This window comes from Haliotis rubra, unplaced genomic scaffold (genome assembly GCF_003918875.1).
Source record: "Haliotis rubra isolate DU_JTF1 unplaced genomic scaffold, ASM391887v1 Scf64, whole genome shotgun sequence".
Lineage (NCBI taxonomy): Eukaryota > Metazoa > Mollusca > Gastropoda > Lepetellida > Haliotidae > Haliotis > Haliotis rubra.
Genome location: NW_025767346.1, coordinates 2428809 through 2444353, shown reverse-complemented (window position 1 = coordinate 2444353; position 15545 = coordinate 2428809). Strand labels below are relative to the sequence as shown.

Here is a 15545-nt window from a genome sequence, read left to right as displayed (position 1 = left end):
ACAGGGTGAAGTACAGGCATAGTGTGAGGCAACAAAGGATTGTTAACAGAGTGAGGTACAGGCATAGTGTGAGGCAACAAAAGATTGTTAACAGGGTGATGTACAGGCATAATGTGAGGCAACAAAAGATTGTTAACAGGGTTATGTACAGGCATAGTGTGAGGCAACAAAGGATTGTTAACAGAGTGAGGTACGGGCATAGTGTGAGGCAACGAAGGATTGTTAACAGAGTGAAGTACAGGCATAGTGTGAGGCAACAAAGGATTGTTAACGGGGTGAGGTAAAGGCATAGTGTGAGGCAACGAAGGATTGTTAACAGAGTGAAGTACAGGCATAGTATGAGGCAACAAAGGATTGTTAACATGGTTAAGTACAGGCATAGTATGAGGCAACAAAGGATTGTTAACAGGGTTAAGTACAGGCATAGTGTGAGGCAACAAAGAATTGTTAACATGGTGAAGTACAAGCATAGTGTGAGGCAACAAAGGATTGTTAACAGAGTGAGGTACGGGCATAGTGTGAGGCAACAAAGGATTGTTAACAGGGTGATGTACAGGCATAGTGTGAGGCAACAAAGGATTTTTAACAGGGTGAGGTACAGGCATAATGTGAGGCAACAAAGAATTGTTAACAACGTGAAGTACAGGCATAGTGTGAGGCAACAAAGGATTGTTAACATGGTGAAGTACAAGCATAGTGCTGGGAAACAAAAGATGTTAACAAGGATTGTTATGATTGCTTTTATTCAAACCTTTGTCACAGCTTTTTAGCCTGGACATAGTGCATGAAGCAAACTATAGTTATCAGGTCATACTTGTGGCACATTGGCACAGACTGTAACAAGAGGATGCCTTGTGCAATCATTTCCGCAATGATATCCGTACTTCCGACAATGCGATGCTATGTCGTGTACTGTGACACGTGTGTGATATATATATATAAGTGGATATTTAAATTTACTCGGTTCCAATGTATGTGTGTATGTATGTATGTATGTATGTATGTATGTATGTATGTATGTATGTATGTATGTATGTATGTATGTATGTATGTATGTATGTATGTATGTATGTATGTATGTATGTATGTATGTATGTATCTAAGTATGTATGTATGTATGTATGTATGTATGTATGTATGTATGTATGTATGTATGTGAATGCGTGCGTATGCGTGCGTGCGTGCGTGCATGCGTGCGTGAGTGTATGTATGTCATGGATTTCAAAAGTCTTCATCCTTGATAAATTAAAGAGATCAGGGACCCTCGGCTCACTCATTATTAATGCACGACTGTGAAAAGAAATGCTCCATATGGATTTCATAGATGCAATGATTTAATCAGGTGATATATATATATATACATACACAAGAGCAATGGTTGAATATCCGATCCTCCACCAACACCCCAACAGTAGCACATAGCAACAGCATCGGTTCCCATCCACTAACATCATCCAACACCTACCACTACAGAGAGAGTGACAGAGAGTGAGTGAGTGAGAGAATGAGTGAGTGAGAGAGAGAGAGGGTGGCGTAGAGAGAAAGACTGTGACAGAGACAGGCAGAGATATAAAGAAAGACGAGTGACACAGAGAGTGGGGGGAGCGAGTGATAGAGGCGAAGGGAGAGAGGGGGAGAGTGACAGAGAGAGAGTGAGTGACAGAGAGAGGGTGTGGTAGAGAGAAAGAGAGTGACAGAGAGAAATAGATACATAGTGAGGGAGAGAGGGTGTGGTAGAGAGAAAGAGAGTGACAGAGAGAAATAGATACATAGTGACAGTGAGAGGGTGTGGTAGAGAGAAAGAGAGTGACAGAGAGAAATAGATACATAGTGACAGAGAGAGGGTGTGGTAGAGAGAAAGAGAGTGACAGAGAGAAATAGATACATAGTGAGGGAGAGAGGGTGTGGTAGAGAGAAAGAGAGTGACAGAGAGAAATAGATACATAGTGACAGAGAGAGGGTGTGGTAGAGAGAAAGAGAGTGACAGAGAGAAATAGATACATAGTGGGGGAGAGGGTGTGGTAGAGAGAAAGAGAGTGACAGAGAGAAATAGATACATAGTGACAGAGAGAGGGTGTGGTAGAGAGAAAGAGAGTGACAGAGAGAAATAGATACATAGTGACGGAGAGAGGGTGTGGTAGAGAGAAAGAGAGTGACAGAGAGAAATAGATACATAGTGACAGAGAGAGGATGTGGTAGAGAGAAAGAGAGTGACAGAGAGAAATAGATACATAGTGACAGAGAGAGGATGTGATAGAGAGAAAGAGAGTGACAGAGAGAAATAGATACATAGTGAGAAGAGAGGGTTTGGTAGAGAGAAAGAGAGTGACAGAGAGAAATAGATACATAGTGACAGAGAGAGGGTGTGTAGTAGAGAGAAAGAGAGTGACAGAGAGAAATAGATACAGTGAGGGAGAGAGAGGGTGTGGTAGAGAGAAAGAGAGTGACAGAGAGAAATAGATACATAGTGACAGAGAGGGTGTGGTGAGAGAGAAAGAGAGTGGCAGAGAGAGAGAAATAGATACATAGTGGGGAGAGGGTGTGGTAGAGAGAAGAGAGTGACAGAGAGAAATAGATACATAGTGAGGGAGAGGGTGTGGTGAGAGAAAGATAGTGACAGAGAGAAATAGATACATAGTGACAGAGAGGGTGTGATAGAGAGAGAAAGAGTGACAGAGAGAAATAGATGCATGAGTGATAGAGAGAGGGTTTGGGTACAGAGAAAGAGAGTGACAGAGAGAAATAGATACATAGTGACAGAGAGAGGATGTGGTAGAGAGAAAGAGAGTGACAGAGAGAAATAGATACATAGTGAGGGAGAGAGGGGTGTGATAGAGAAAGAGAGTGACAGAGAGAAATAGATACATAGTGATAGAGAGAGGGTTTGGTACAGAGAAAGAGAGTGACAGAGAGAAATAGATACATAGTGACAGAGAGAGGATGTGGTAGAGAGAAAGAGAGTGACAGAGAGAAATAGATACATAGTGAGGGAGAGGGTGTGGTAGAGAGAAAGAGAGTGACAGAGAGAAATAGATACATAGTGACAGAGAGAGGGTGTGGTAGAGAGAAGGATAGTGACAGAGAGAAATAGATACATAGTGAGGGAGAGAGGGTGTGGTAGAGAGAAAGAGAGAGACAGAGAGAAATAGATACATAGTGACAGAGAGAGGGTGTGGTAGAGAGAAAGATAGTGACAGAAAGAAATAGATACATAGTGAGGGAGAGAGGGTGTGGTAGAGAGAAAGAGAGTGACAGAGAGAAATAGATACATAGTGACAGAGAGAGGGTGTGATAGAGAGAAAGAGAGTGACAGAGAGATAACGAAAGACGAGTGACACAGAAAGTGGAGAGAAGAGTGAGTGATGGGAAGAAGGGAGAGAGAGTGAGAGGGGAGAAAGAGGGCGTGAGGGAGGAAAAAGAGAGTGACACAGAGAAAGGGGAGGCAGACAGACTGATACTGCAACACGTCAATACACATCCCTTTGATTGGGGTTTAAGAAGTTGATTAGTAATTATTATTACATGTAAGAAAACGGTATAAGAATCCACACTGAAACTCGGCATCATAAGTTGTCAGCCATGAAGCATCTTGCCTTTATGACACATGCGCAAGCACACACAAATCAACACACACACACTCATTCACGAAAATTTCTTAACACATACACAAATCAACACACACGCTCACATAAATTCACAATCACAGATCAACATATACATACATACATACCAATCAACACACACACATACAAATCAACACACACATTCATATAAATCAATACACACATTCATATAAATCAACACACACATTCATATAAATCAATACACACATTCATATAAATCAACACACACATTCATATAAATCAACACACACATTCATACTAATCAACACACACATTCATATAAATCAACACACATACATCATATAAATCAACACACACATTCATACAAATCAACACAAATACATACAAATCAACACACATAGATCATATAAATCAACACACATACATACAAATCAAAACACACATTCATATAAATCAATACACACATTCATACAAATAAAAACACACATACATACAAATCAACACACATAGATCATATAAATCAACACACACATACATACAAATCAACACACACATATATACAACTCAACACACACATACATACAAATCAACACACATTCATAAAAATCAACACACATATATACAAATCAACACACACATACAAACACATCAACGTACATTCATATAAATCAACACACACATACACAAAAAATCAACACACACATTCATACAAATCAACACACACATTCATATAAATCGATCAACACACACATACATACAAATCAACACACACATTCATACAAATCAACACACATACATCATACAAATCAACACACACATTCATATAAATCAACACACATACACACAAATCAACACACACATTCATACAAATCAACACACACATTCATATAAATCGATCAACACACACAAAGATACAAATCAACACACACATTCATACAAATCAACACACATACATCATACAAATCAACACACACATTCATATAAATCAACACACATACACACAAATCAACACACACATTCATACAAATCAACACACACATTCATATAAATCGATCAACACACACATACATACAAATCAACACACACATTCATACAAATCAACACACATACATCATACAAATCAACACACACATTCATATAAATCAACACACATACACACAAATCAACACACACATTCATACAAATCAACACACACATTCATATAAATCGATCAACACACATTCATACAAATCAATACACACATACATGCAAATCAACACACACATTCATACAAATCAACACACATACATCATACAAATCAACACACACATTCATACAAATCAACACACATACATCATACAAATCAACACACACATTCATATAAATCAACACACATACACACAAATCAACACACACATCATACAAATCAACACACACATTCATATAAATCGATCAACACACACATACATACAAATCAACACACACATTCATACAAATCAACACACATACATCATACAAATCAACACACACATTCATATAAATCAACACACATACACACAAATCAACACACACATTCATATAAATCAACACACACATTCATATAAGTCGATCAACACACACATTCATACAAATCAACACACACATACATACAAATCAACACACACATTCATACAAATCAACACACACATTCATACAAATCAACACACACATTCATACAAATCAACACACACATTCATACAAATCAACACACATACATCATACAAATCAACACAAGCATGTACACTCTTACACTCTTTCTCTCTCTCTCTCTCTCTCTCTCTCTCTCTCTTTCTCTCTCTCTCTCATAAACACACACACAATTCTCTTCACAAATACACGATTCAACGCATATGCTCATACAAATCGACAATCACAGATCAGTAAGCACATACATACAAATCAACACACATACATACAAATCAACACACACACACACACACGTTCTCTCCCATCCCAGCTGTCAGTGCTTGTAACGTGAACGCTGCACCTACTTGATGTACATGCCCTAGTGAGAGGTAGAGGAAGAACACCAGATACCAGTTTCCTGGCCCAGTGACAGGCTGTGGAGATTGCTGACAGCATTCACAAGCTGGTCCTCGTCGATTGTAATATGGAGTTGGAATGTCTGATATTAGCAATAATCAGTCACGTCATCCCTGTCCAGGGTAGGTAGATTCTTACTAATCTATTCAAACATTGCATTACGCTAACACATTAAAATATTCGAATACTATCACAGTGATAATATAGTAATATGTATCCCTTACATTGGCGTTCAGTTATAGCTCACGTTCCCCACAAATGGGAGATTCGCTGTGGCCTGTTGTGAAGTGGCATCTGCATATTTATCTGGAGCTAGATTTTCGAAGCTCTCTTAGCGCTTAGATAGTAGTAAGTTAATGTATGGTACTTACAACTATCTTAACGCTTCGAAAATCTTGGCCCCGGTTGTTACGATATTTGATTGTTGTAAAATTTATATCAATTCGGGGCGACTTTATTCTCTTTCAACAACGTGTGGCTTGTTTGAGTGGCATTTTAGAAGTTGAGACGTGCAATGTACAACATATTTTTATGGATTGCAACTTCTTTATTTCGAAAATGCAACGTTTCGATACAGATTCTTGTACCGTTGTCAAGCATCACTCCTGCTCATAACATTTCGTTACACAGAAAATAAAGGCATTTCAGTTATATCACGTAGTGTCAGCTTGACGGAGTGCAACGGACGAGCGCATGTTGATACTGACGGTACTTTGATGATAATCAGGGAAATGAAGGATCGTAGTGAGTGAGTTTAGTTTTACGCCGCACTCAGCAATATTCCAGCTATATGGCGGCGATCTGTAAATAATCGAGTTTGGGCCAGACAATTCAGTGATCAACAACATGAGCATAGATCTACGCAATTGGGATACGATGACATGTGTCAACCAAGTCAGCGAGCCTGACCACCCGATCTCGTAAGTCGCCCCTTACGACAAGCACGGGTTACTGAAGATCAATAGTCTAACCCGGATCTTCACAGGTCCATGAGGGATCGGATTCGAAGGTATGTTTCCAGCTATCCTTCTGACGCAAATCTACACATAACACTTTGAACCCATTCGTCATTTTGATCAAAATGAAGAGTTTTCACCTGACAATAGTTAGGCACAAATATTTGTTGCAAATATTAATATTTATAGAGGTGACCTTTAGTCAAAATGCAGGTAATATAAGAGATCTACAGTGTCAGCTATAGCCTTTACATTTGATAGTGTACGTGTGCGTGTGCATGTACTTGTGTGTGTGTGTGTGAGAGAGAGAGAGAGAGAAAGAGAGAGAGGAGGGGGAGGAATCGGTTCGTTAAATGAAACAGTATATCACATTTTATAATTACGCGTGTCTCTTCTGTTCCAGGCAACGCAACCACAGAAGGCCTAACAACATATGAAGGTAGGTTCAGAAACAAAATGATGTCAATGCATCACAGAACCTTTCAAGATAAGGGTTAGGAATGATCTTAGTTTAAAGTAACCCATAATTGTTGAGGTGGCGACTGACGGGGCTTGTTCGATTTATGTCATCGTGTTCAAAATTAGTTCATCAGCGTCAGGCACTGGATTGCCTGGTCCAGGCTCGATATATTAATGACTGCCATCTTAGATCTGTAACCTTGCAGCCTGTGTCGTTAAACAACAAACAAAGCACAACACTGGCTTATTGACAATGGTATGCTGATATGATGTATGTGTGTCGGTAACATTATTCATAAATGAATGCAATATGAGATCTACCTGATTGAGAAAATGAGAAGAAAATGAGCTTTTTTAAGATTTAAGAGGCATTCCTTGAGGTTGGTATTTTATGTAATTGACGTTACTGACATCACTTTTGCTTGTATCGACATTCCAAGTTATAAATTTATTCCTTTTAATTTTTTTTTGGGAGAACAAACGACAACAGAGGCAATCATTCCTGAAATAACCAAAGGTGAGTTGTATGTCCTTTTAGACTCAGAACTAAAGTTCAATTATATGGTGTGCATATCATGTATATGATTCAGGTTAGAATGCCTACCAAGCAGCCGACCCGTGAAGATCCGGGTTGAAATATCTCCTTAGAAACCCATGCTTGTCGTAAGAATCGGGGTCGGGTTGTCAGGCTCGTTGACTTGGCTGACAAATGTCATGGTATCCCGATTGCGTAGAACGACGCACATGCTGTTGATGACTGGATTGTCTGGTCCAGACTCGAGTATTTACAGACCGGCGTCATATAGCTGGAATATTGCTGAGTGCGGCGTAAAACTAAACTCACTCACTCACTATGTTCATTGTGCATATTTGATGTACCTTTTTTCTATTCTGTTAATTCAATAGTCACACTGTTGCTGCCAACTGAATCATCAATCTTGCAGTCCCATGTTGTGCCATTCAGTTCAATCCTAGACTGGTGGAACCTTAACAGGAAACGTCCACTGTTTTCTTGACAACTCACTTCCGTATTCCAAGCAGCCTATACTGGTTGTGACTTTGTGGCTTGTTCGATGCCGCGTTGCTCTTAATATCAATCACTCTTTGGGCTGGTCCAGGCTTGATTACAATCTTATGTAACAAGAATATTGCACAGTAATTATTACAACAAAAAACTTGTATGTAACGAATCAAGCTGTCAATTTTTGCATTTTCATTTCATATTTTCCATGTAAACATCCAACAGCGCTGCCAGAGTTGTGTGTTCAAAACCCCAGTAAGTCGTACCTTGGTGCTGGAGTTGCCATAGGTGTGAGTGTCATGCTGATCGTGGACGCCGTCTGTCTGGCTCTGGCGTTTATCTACAAGGACAAACTATTAGCCAGGATAACAGGTAACATTTATGTACTTGTTAACACGTGAGTGAGTGAGTGAGTGAGTGAGTGAGTATGGTTTTACGCAACGTTTAGTAATATTCAAGCAACATAATGGCGGGGGGACACCAGAAATGGGATTCACACATTGTGCTCATGTGTGGAATTGAATCCGTGTCTTCGGCTTGAGCGCTTTAACCGCTAGGCCCAGCCCCTACTTCAGTGAGTGAGTGAGTGAGCTTTTACGCGGCTTTCAGCAATATTCAAGCAATACCACCGCGGGGGACACCATAAATGGGATTCACACATTGTACCCATGTATGGAATCGAGTCCGTGTCTTCGGCGTGAGCGCTTTAACCACTAGGCCCAGCCCCTACTTCAGTGAGTGAGTGAGCTTTTACGCGGCTTTCAGCAATATTCCAGCAATATGACGGCGGGGGACACCAGAAATGGGATTCACACATTGTGCCCATGTGTGTGTGTGGAATCGAGTCCGTGATTTCGTCGTGACGGGCAAACGTTTTAACCACTAGGCTACGCTGCTGCCCAACCTACCACATTTAACCTGTTTTACAACTCAGCTGTAATTGTGTTGGCAGTGATAATGCAAGAGAAGGGCAATATGTCATGCCCTTTCGTTGACAGTGTCGCATTCAACTCAAGTTCACATTTACTTCATACCGATAAAAGTACAATTAAAACGCAACAGAGAATATTATTAATAATCTTATGAAGAAATATGAGAGCTCCGTTATTATTAGTATGGCCTAAAAATGTACTAATACGAGCTAGTGAGTGAATGTTAGACGCATCTCGACAGTATATTTAGTTATTTCGTCTCTCGTTAAAATAATACGGGTTTGAGGTTGTTTTTTCTCGAACACCTGGTGTCATCATATTTTGAGTGATCCATACATATAATTTTCACCTTTACACCAAATAAAATTTGTTTATGACAACAGGAAGAAACCCGGATATTAGTTTGCACTGATACTTTACATTTATATCTGAGGGCAATCTCAGAATGGAAACAGATCAATTGGGAACAGTTCTTCACAGTGAATAGCATCGTTTTAGAGAACTTGGCCACACATGACTTAAGCTGTGTCTCAGATACTTAAACCCTTGTTTTATTTGCGTTCAAACAGATATTAAGAATACACAAAGCCATTTATTAAAGAAAGGGGTCAAATGTATCATACGTATATTTGGGATTACTGGGAAAGTCTCAACTCGATAAAAGTACTAGAATCTATACTTTACGGAGAAAGTGTAATCTGCTTACAAGCAGATATTGCTGATTTAACGAAATATTACATATTAATGTTTTTGTTTTTCTTTCAGGGACAAAGGAAACAAGCGATACACAAATGAGCAGGTAAAATTCCTGATTAAATTGATTGTTTAAACAATGATAGCAGACATAAAGCATTTTACGCATGTAGTTTACACTACAAAGTGCCATGTGTTTGCGTATCCCTGAAAGTGTATCACCCCATTACCACGCGAATCTTATAATTGTATTAGCCAGACATTCTGTGTGTTCATACATTCCATGTGCTCTGTTGTGGTTGTAAAAGTCAGCTTCGGTTGTAAATGTTCTGTTGTGGTTGTAATATTCAGCTTTGGTTGTAAATGTTCTGTTGTGGTTGTATTGTCAGCTTTGATTGTAAATGTTCTGTTGTGGTTGTATTGATAGCTTTGGTTGTAAATGTTCTGTTGTGGTTGAAGTTGTCAGCTTTGGTTGTAAATGTTCTGTTGTGGTTGTAGTAGTCAGCTTTGGTTGTAAATGTTCTGTTGTGGTTGTAATAGTCAGCTTCGGTTGTAAATGTTCTGTTTTGGTTGAAGTTTTCAGCTTTGGTTGTAAATGTTCTGTTGTGGTTGTATTGTCAGCTTCGGTTGTAAATGTTCTGTTGTGGTTGTAAAAGTCAGCTTCGGTTGTAAATGTTCTGTTGTGGTTGTAAAAGTCAGCTTCGGTTGTAAATGTTCTGTTGTGGTTGTAATATTCAGCTTTGGTTGTAAATGTTCTGTTGTGGTTGTAGAAGTCAGCTTCGGTTGTAAATGTTCTGTTGTGGTTGTTATATTCAGCTTCGGTTGTAAATGTTCTGTTGTGGTTGCAATATTCAGCTTCGGTTGTAAATGTTCTGTTGTGGTTGAAGTAGTCAGCTTCGGTTGTAAATGTTCTGTGGTGGTTGTAATATTCAGCTTTGGTTGTAAATGTTCTGTTGTGGTTGTAATAGTCAGCTTCGGTTGTAAATGTTCTGTTGTGGTTGTAGTAGGCAGCTTCGGTTGTAAATGTTCTGTTGTGGTTGCAATATTCAGCTTCGGTTGTAAATGTTCTGTTGTGGTTGTAGTAGTCAGCTTCGGTTGTAAATGTTCTGTTGTGGTTGTAGTAGTCAGCTTTGGTTGTAAATGTTCTGTTGTGGTTGAAGTTTCAGCTTTGGTTGTAAATGTTCTGTTGTGGTTGTAGTAGTCAGCTTCGGTTGTAAATGTTCTGTTGTGGTTGAAGTTTTCAGCTTCGGTTCTAAATGTTCTGTTGTGGTGGTCAGCTTCGGTTGTAAATGTTCTGTTGTGGTTGCATTGTCAGCTTCGGTTGTAAATGTTCTGTTGTGGTTGTAAGTCAGCTTTGGTTGTAAATGTTCTGTTGTGGTTGTTGCAATATTCAGCTTCTTGTGGTTGGTTGTAAATGTTCTGTTGTGGTTGTAGTTTGCAATATTCAGCTTCGGTTGTAAATGTTCTGTTGTGGTTTGTAGTTCAGCTTTGGTTGTAAATGTTCTGTTTTGGTTGTAGTAGTCAGCTTTGGTTGTAAATGTTCTGTTGTGGTTGTAATAGTCAGCTTCGGTTGTAAATGTTCTGTTTTGGTTGAAGTTTTCAGCTTTGGTTGTAAATGTTCTGTTGTGGTTGTAATTGTCAGCTTTGGTTGTAAATGTTCTGTTTTGGTTGAAGTTTTCAGCTTTGGTTGTAAATGTTCTGTTGTGGTTGTAAAAGTCAGCTTTGGTTGTAAATGTTCTGTTGTGGTTGTAATATTCAGCTTTGGTTGTAAATGTTCTGTTGTGGTTGTAGAAGTCAGCTTCGGTTGTAAATGTTCTGTGGTGGTTGTTATATTCAGCTTCGGTTGTAAATGTTCTGTTGTGGTTGTCAATATTCAGCTTCGGTTGTAAATGTTCTGTTGTGGTTGTAATTGTCAGTTGTAAGCTTCTGGTGGTTTGTAAATGTTCTGTGGTGGTTGTAATATTCAGCTTTGGTTGTAAATGTTCTGTGGTGGTTGTAATAGTCAGCCTCGGTTGTAAATGTTCTGTTGTGGTTGTAGTAGGCAGCTTCGGTTGTAAATGTTCTGTTGTGGTTGCAATATTCAGCTTCGGTTGTAAATGTTCTGTTGTGGTTGTAGTAGTCAGCTTCGGTTGTAAATGTTCTGTTGTGGTTGTAGTAGTCAGCTTCGGTTGTAAATGTTCTGTTGTGGTTGAAGTTTTCAGCTTTGGTTGTAAATGTTCTGTTGTGGTTGTAGTAGTCAGCTTCGGTTGTAAATGTTCTGTTGTGGTTGAAGTTTTCAGCTTCGGTTGTAAATGTTCTGTTGTGGTTGTATTGTCAGCTTCGGTTGTAAATGTTCTGTTGTGGTTGCATTGTCAGCTTCGGTTGTAAATGTTCTGTTGTGGTTGCAATATTCAGCTTCGGTTGTAAATGTTCTGTTTTGGTTGTAGTAGGCAGCTTTGGTTGTAAATGTTCTGTTGTGGTTGCAATATTCAGCTTCGGTTGTAAATGTTCTGTTGTTTGTAGTAGGCAGCTTCGGTTGTAAATGTTCTGTTGTGGTTGCAATATTCAGCTTCGGTTGTAAATGTTCTGTTTTGGTTGTAGTAGGCAGCTTTGGTTGTAAATATTCTGTTGTGGTTGCAATATTCAGCTTCGGTTGTAAATGTTCTGTTTTGGTTGTAGTAGGCAGCTTTGGTTGTAAATGTTCTGTTGTGGTTGCAATATTCAGCTTCGGTTGTAAATGTTCTGTGGTGGTTGTAGTAGTCAACTTTGGTTGTAAATGTTCTGTTGTTGTTGAAGTTGTCAACTTTGGCTGTAAATGTTCTTGTTTGGTTACAGTTGCCAGCTTTGGTTGTAAATGTTCATTTTTGGTTGAAGTAGTCAGCTTCGGTTGTAAATGTTCTGTTTTGCTGGTAGTAGTCAGCTTTGGTTGTAAATGTTCTGTTGTGGTTGTAGTAGTCAGCTTCGGTTCTAAATTTTCTGTTGTTGTTGTAGTAGTCAGCTTCGGTTGTAAATGTTCTGTTGTTTTTGTAGTAGTCAACTTCGGTTGTAAACGGTTGCTGAGGTTCCTGGTATTAGTTTGGGGGTTTTCATAACTGATATTCTTACTATTACATTAAAGATCTGTATATTAAAGTTGTAATATCAAATACATGTGACATTTTAATACGTTACAGTTATAGTTATATCACAAGAGATCGATTCATATAGTCCTGTCACCTGTTGTGTATGTATATCATCAACATTTGTGCATTCAGTTTGTGTTCATTACCATAACTAATTATGGATTTTATTCACCAAAATGTTCCATGACGCAGGATTGCTCCATTACTCCATCCAAATTACTGTCACTTCCCATATTTTGTATGTAATCACATTCTTCTTGCTTAAACGTTTGGCGCCAATAAAAACATCTAGTGACTCCTTTCTTAACAATCCGTTATAAAACATCGGTTCAAAATAGACGGTTTGTGGCAGGACATCAAATACTCTGACCACAACAACCCACTCCCCCAACCCAAATCCCGAATAGTTGTACTCCAGCACGCTATTCATGTATCTAAATGTTATAACATGTTATATCATTCTCTTTAGAATACCTATATCATCCCCTGTGGCCACTACAACCAGAAACCAGGTACAACCACAAGGTGAGCGTGTATTATTGTAATTCTTTACAAACATAAACTTGTGCCCGTAAAAAAATATCACAGAGGATGAGAATGTAATATTCTCTTTCTGGTCTACTGAGGATATAGAATTATTTGTAACAGAACATTTTTGTACAATTTGCATAAACATGATCAGGCATTGATAACAACCAAGCAAAATCATATTACTTTTTTTTCATGCCATGGACGTCTGACAAATACATGGGTGTTACCAAAATGGGTCATTTACGACCTTCAAGAGTATGTCCTTGAGGCAAATTAGTTAATCGAGAGAAAAAATCAGATTGGGTGAAATGCTTCCTTATGTTCTGATAATAATAAATACTTTCTGAAAACATCTGAGAGACATTTTTGCACATTTTATCCTTACCTGCACATTTAGTGCTGTTATCTGCATAAAAGTGCACTTATTCAAACAGACAAATAAAACATGCACAGTTAGGCATATATATCTACTAATGGACAGTTCTCACATCATTTTCTGGTGTGCAGTTACTGATAAATATTAATGGTATTCTTCAATACGTCTCTTTCAGAAGCGCAAACACCAGCATCCAGCACTGAGTATGAAGCGCTACAGAGAGAAAATGTTGATGCCCATAACACATATGAGAAGATGCACATATACCAGAACTTGTGAGCATTTGGAAGATATACTCTGGGACCTCGATATCAGCGTGATGTCATCTGTCCCCAATTTGTACGGAACACAGCCTGTTGGTTTATATATTAAATATCATGTTGAGATGTATTTGATTTCACGAGCGAACCATATTCTGGAAGTGTACATTTTACAGAGAACATGCGGCACCATCACGTTTACAGACCGTAAATTGTCAACACAAAATTCTCGTTAGTGTTGGTTGTGTTGGAAGATAAACAAACCCAGTAAATGAATAGTCCACTAACTATTGTGAAATTAGAAGAAATGCCTTCTTATACATCCACAGATATGATCTAGAAAGTATGTGTGTATGTCTTATATGGTACGTTTCTACGCAAACATGGTGAAATGTATATATCAAAGTCTGTTCATCATTTCTAAAAGCAATCGATTTGAAATTGTTTCATAAGATTAATGACTGCAAAATCTAGAAATCTTGACAATGTATGTCTGTATGTTTACTTGGTTTCGTTACAGCACTTATCATCACATTGTTTATTGCATCTTTGCTTCCCTATTTATGAATACATGTACAAAATGAGTTGTCAACTACTTTCGTTCTTTGTAACCATTTTTAATTGTTATCCTTCAAGGGCGGTATTTATACAAGCAAAAATGTTTGTTTACCAAGCCAGGTTTCCGAAATAAATGTGTTCAAACTAATATAATGACCAGCTGGAAAATTTAAGTTGTGAAACAATTACCATACAGGGAAGTGAAATGAGCATGTGACACAAGTAACGGGATCCCATCTTTGATATTTACAATCGGTTTCCTCCACAGCGTTGCTGGAAAGTGACATGAACTTTGTCGCCAGTGTTATGACTAACAAATGACTGACTACAAACAAGTCTCGTTTCCTTAAGTCATGTCTGAATGCACGTGGAGCGCATTTAAACAAATAGGAGTGGTATTCTGTAGTTGTGAGTTCCGAACTATAGTCTCGTCTGAGTGTAAATTGTATATTTATTCATGATAGTTTTATATGTTGATCCGCGCTCATTTCCGTGAGTTCCGAACTATAGTCTCGTCTGAGTGTAAATTGTATATTTATTCGTGATAGTTTTATATGTTGATCCGCGCTCATTTCCGTGAGTTCCGAACTATAGTCTCGTCTGAGTGTAAATTGTATATTTATTCATGATAGTTTTATATGTTGATCCGCGCTCATTACATGCAGTAACAGATGGCAAAAGTTATATGAATGTAGTGCTGAAGATCCTTGACGACGAAAGTGACGACCTCGTTAGGATCAGAAAGCCACAATAACTCGGTGCGCCTAGTGGCTGCATGGGTTGCATACTCCCCAGGGAGTTGAGATTGATAATGCGATGTGCTGTTGAGATTGACATCCAATGATCGAGGGAAAAAATACTAGCGCCTTGAGCATGCACCAATGCGTGGATATGTGCGCTATGTTAATATCCTAAAATAATAATAACAAAACGTATAAACCTCTCCTGCCTCAGCGGTAGCACCCTCCATTCGCACATGTGTTGGTGTTTTGCTTGATAAAGTGATAAAATAC

General features: G+C 38.7%; 1 protein-coding gene across 2 annotated transcripts; it reads left to right on the top strand.

Moving 5' to 3' along the window:
• Positions 1–5620: 5620 nt before the first annotated feature.
• On the top strand, positions 5621–14443 carry LOC124256823. 2 transcript variants are annotated; one of them, XM_046690790.1, is made up of 7 exons: positions 5621–5767; positions 7005–7040; positions 7551–7577; positions 8307–8453; positions 9779–9812; positions 13277–13332; positions 13890–14443. In XM_046690790.1, the coding sequence occupies exons 1-7, from the start codon at positions 5713–5715 to the stop codon at positions 13991–13993; spliced, it is 459 nt and encodes a 152-aa protein (XP_046546746.1). In that variant the 5' UTR covers positions 5621–5712; the 3' UTR covers positions 13994–14443. The 2 variants fall into 2 exon arrangements, with proteins under 2 accessions (XP_046546746.1, XP_046546745.1); XM_046690789.1 differs by having other exon boundaries at positions 7536–7577.
• Positions 14444–15545: the final 1102 nt, after the last annotated feature.

Excerpts from the sequence above, each read along its gene's own strand:
- LOC124256823 (XM_046690789.1), top strand. The coding sequence starts at position 5,713 with ATGGAGTTGGAATGTCTGATATTAGCAATAATCAGTCACGTCATCCCT. Across the intron at positions 5,768-7,004 it reads TCACGTCATCCCTGTCCAGG|GCAACGCAACCACAGAAGGC; the intron begins GTAGGTAGATTC and ends CTTCTGTTCCAG. Across the intron at positions 13,333-13,889 it reads AAACCAGGTACAACCACAAG|AAGCGCAAACACCAGCATCC; the intron begins GTGAGCGTGTAT and ends CGTCTCTTTCAG.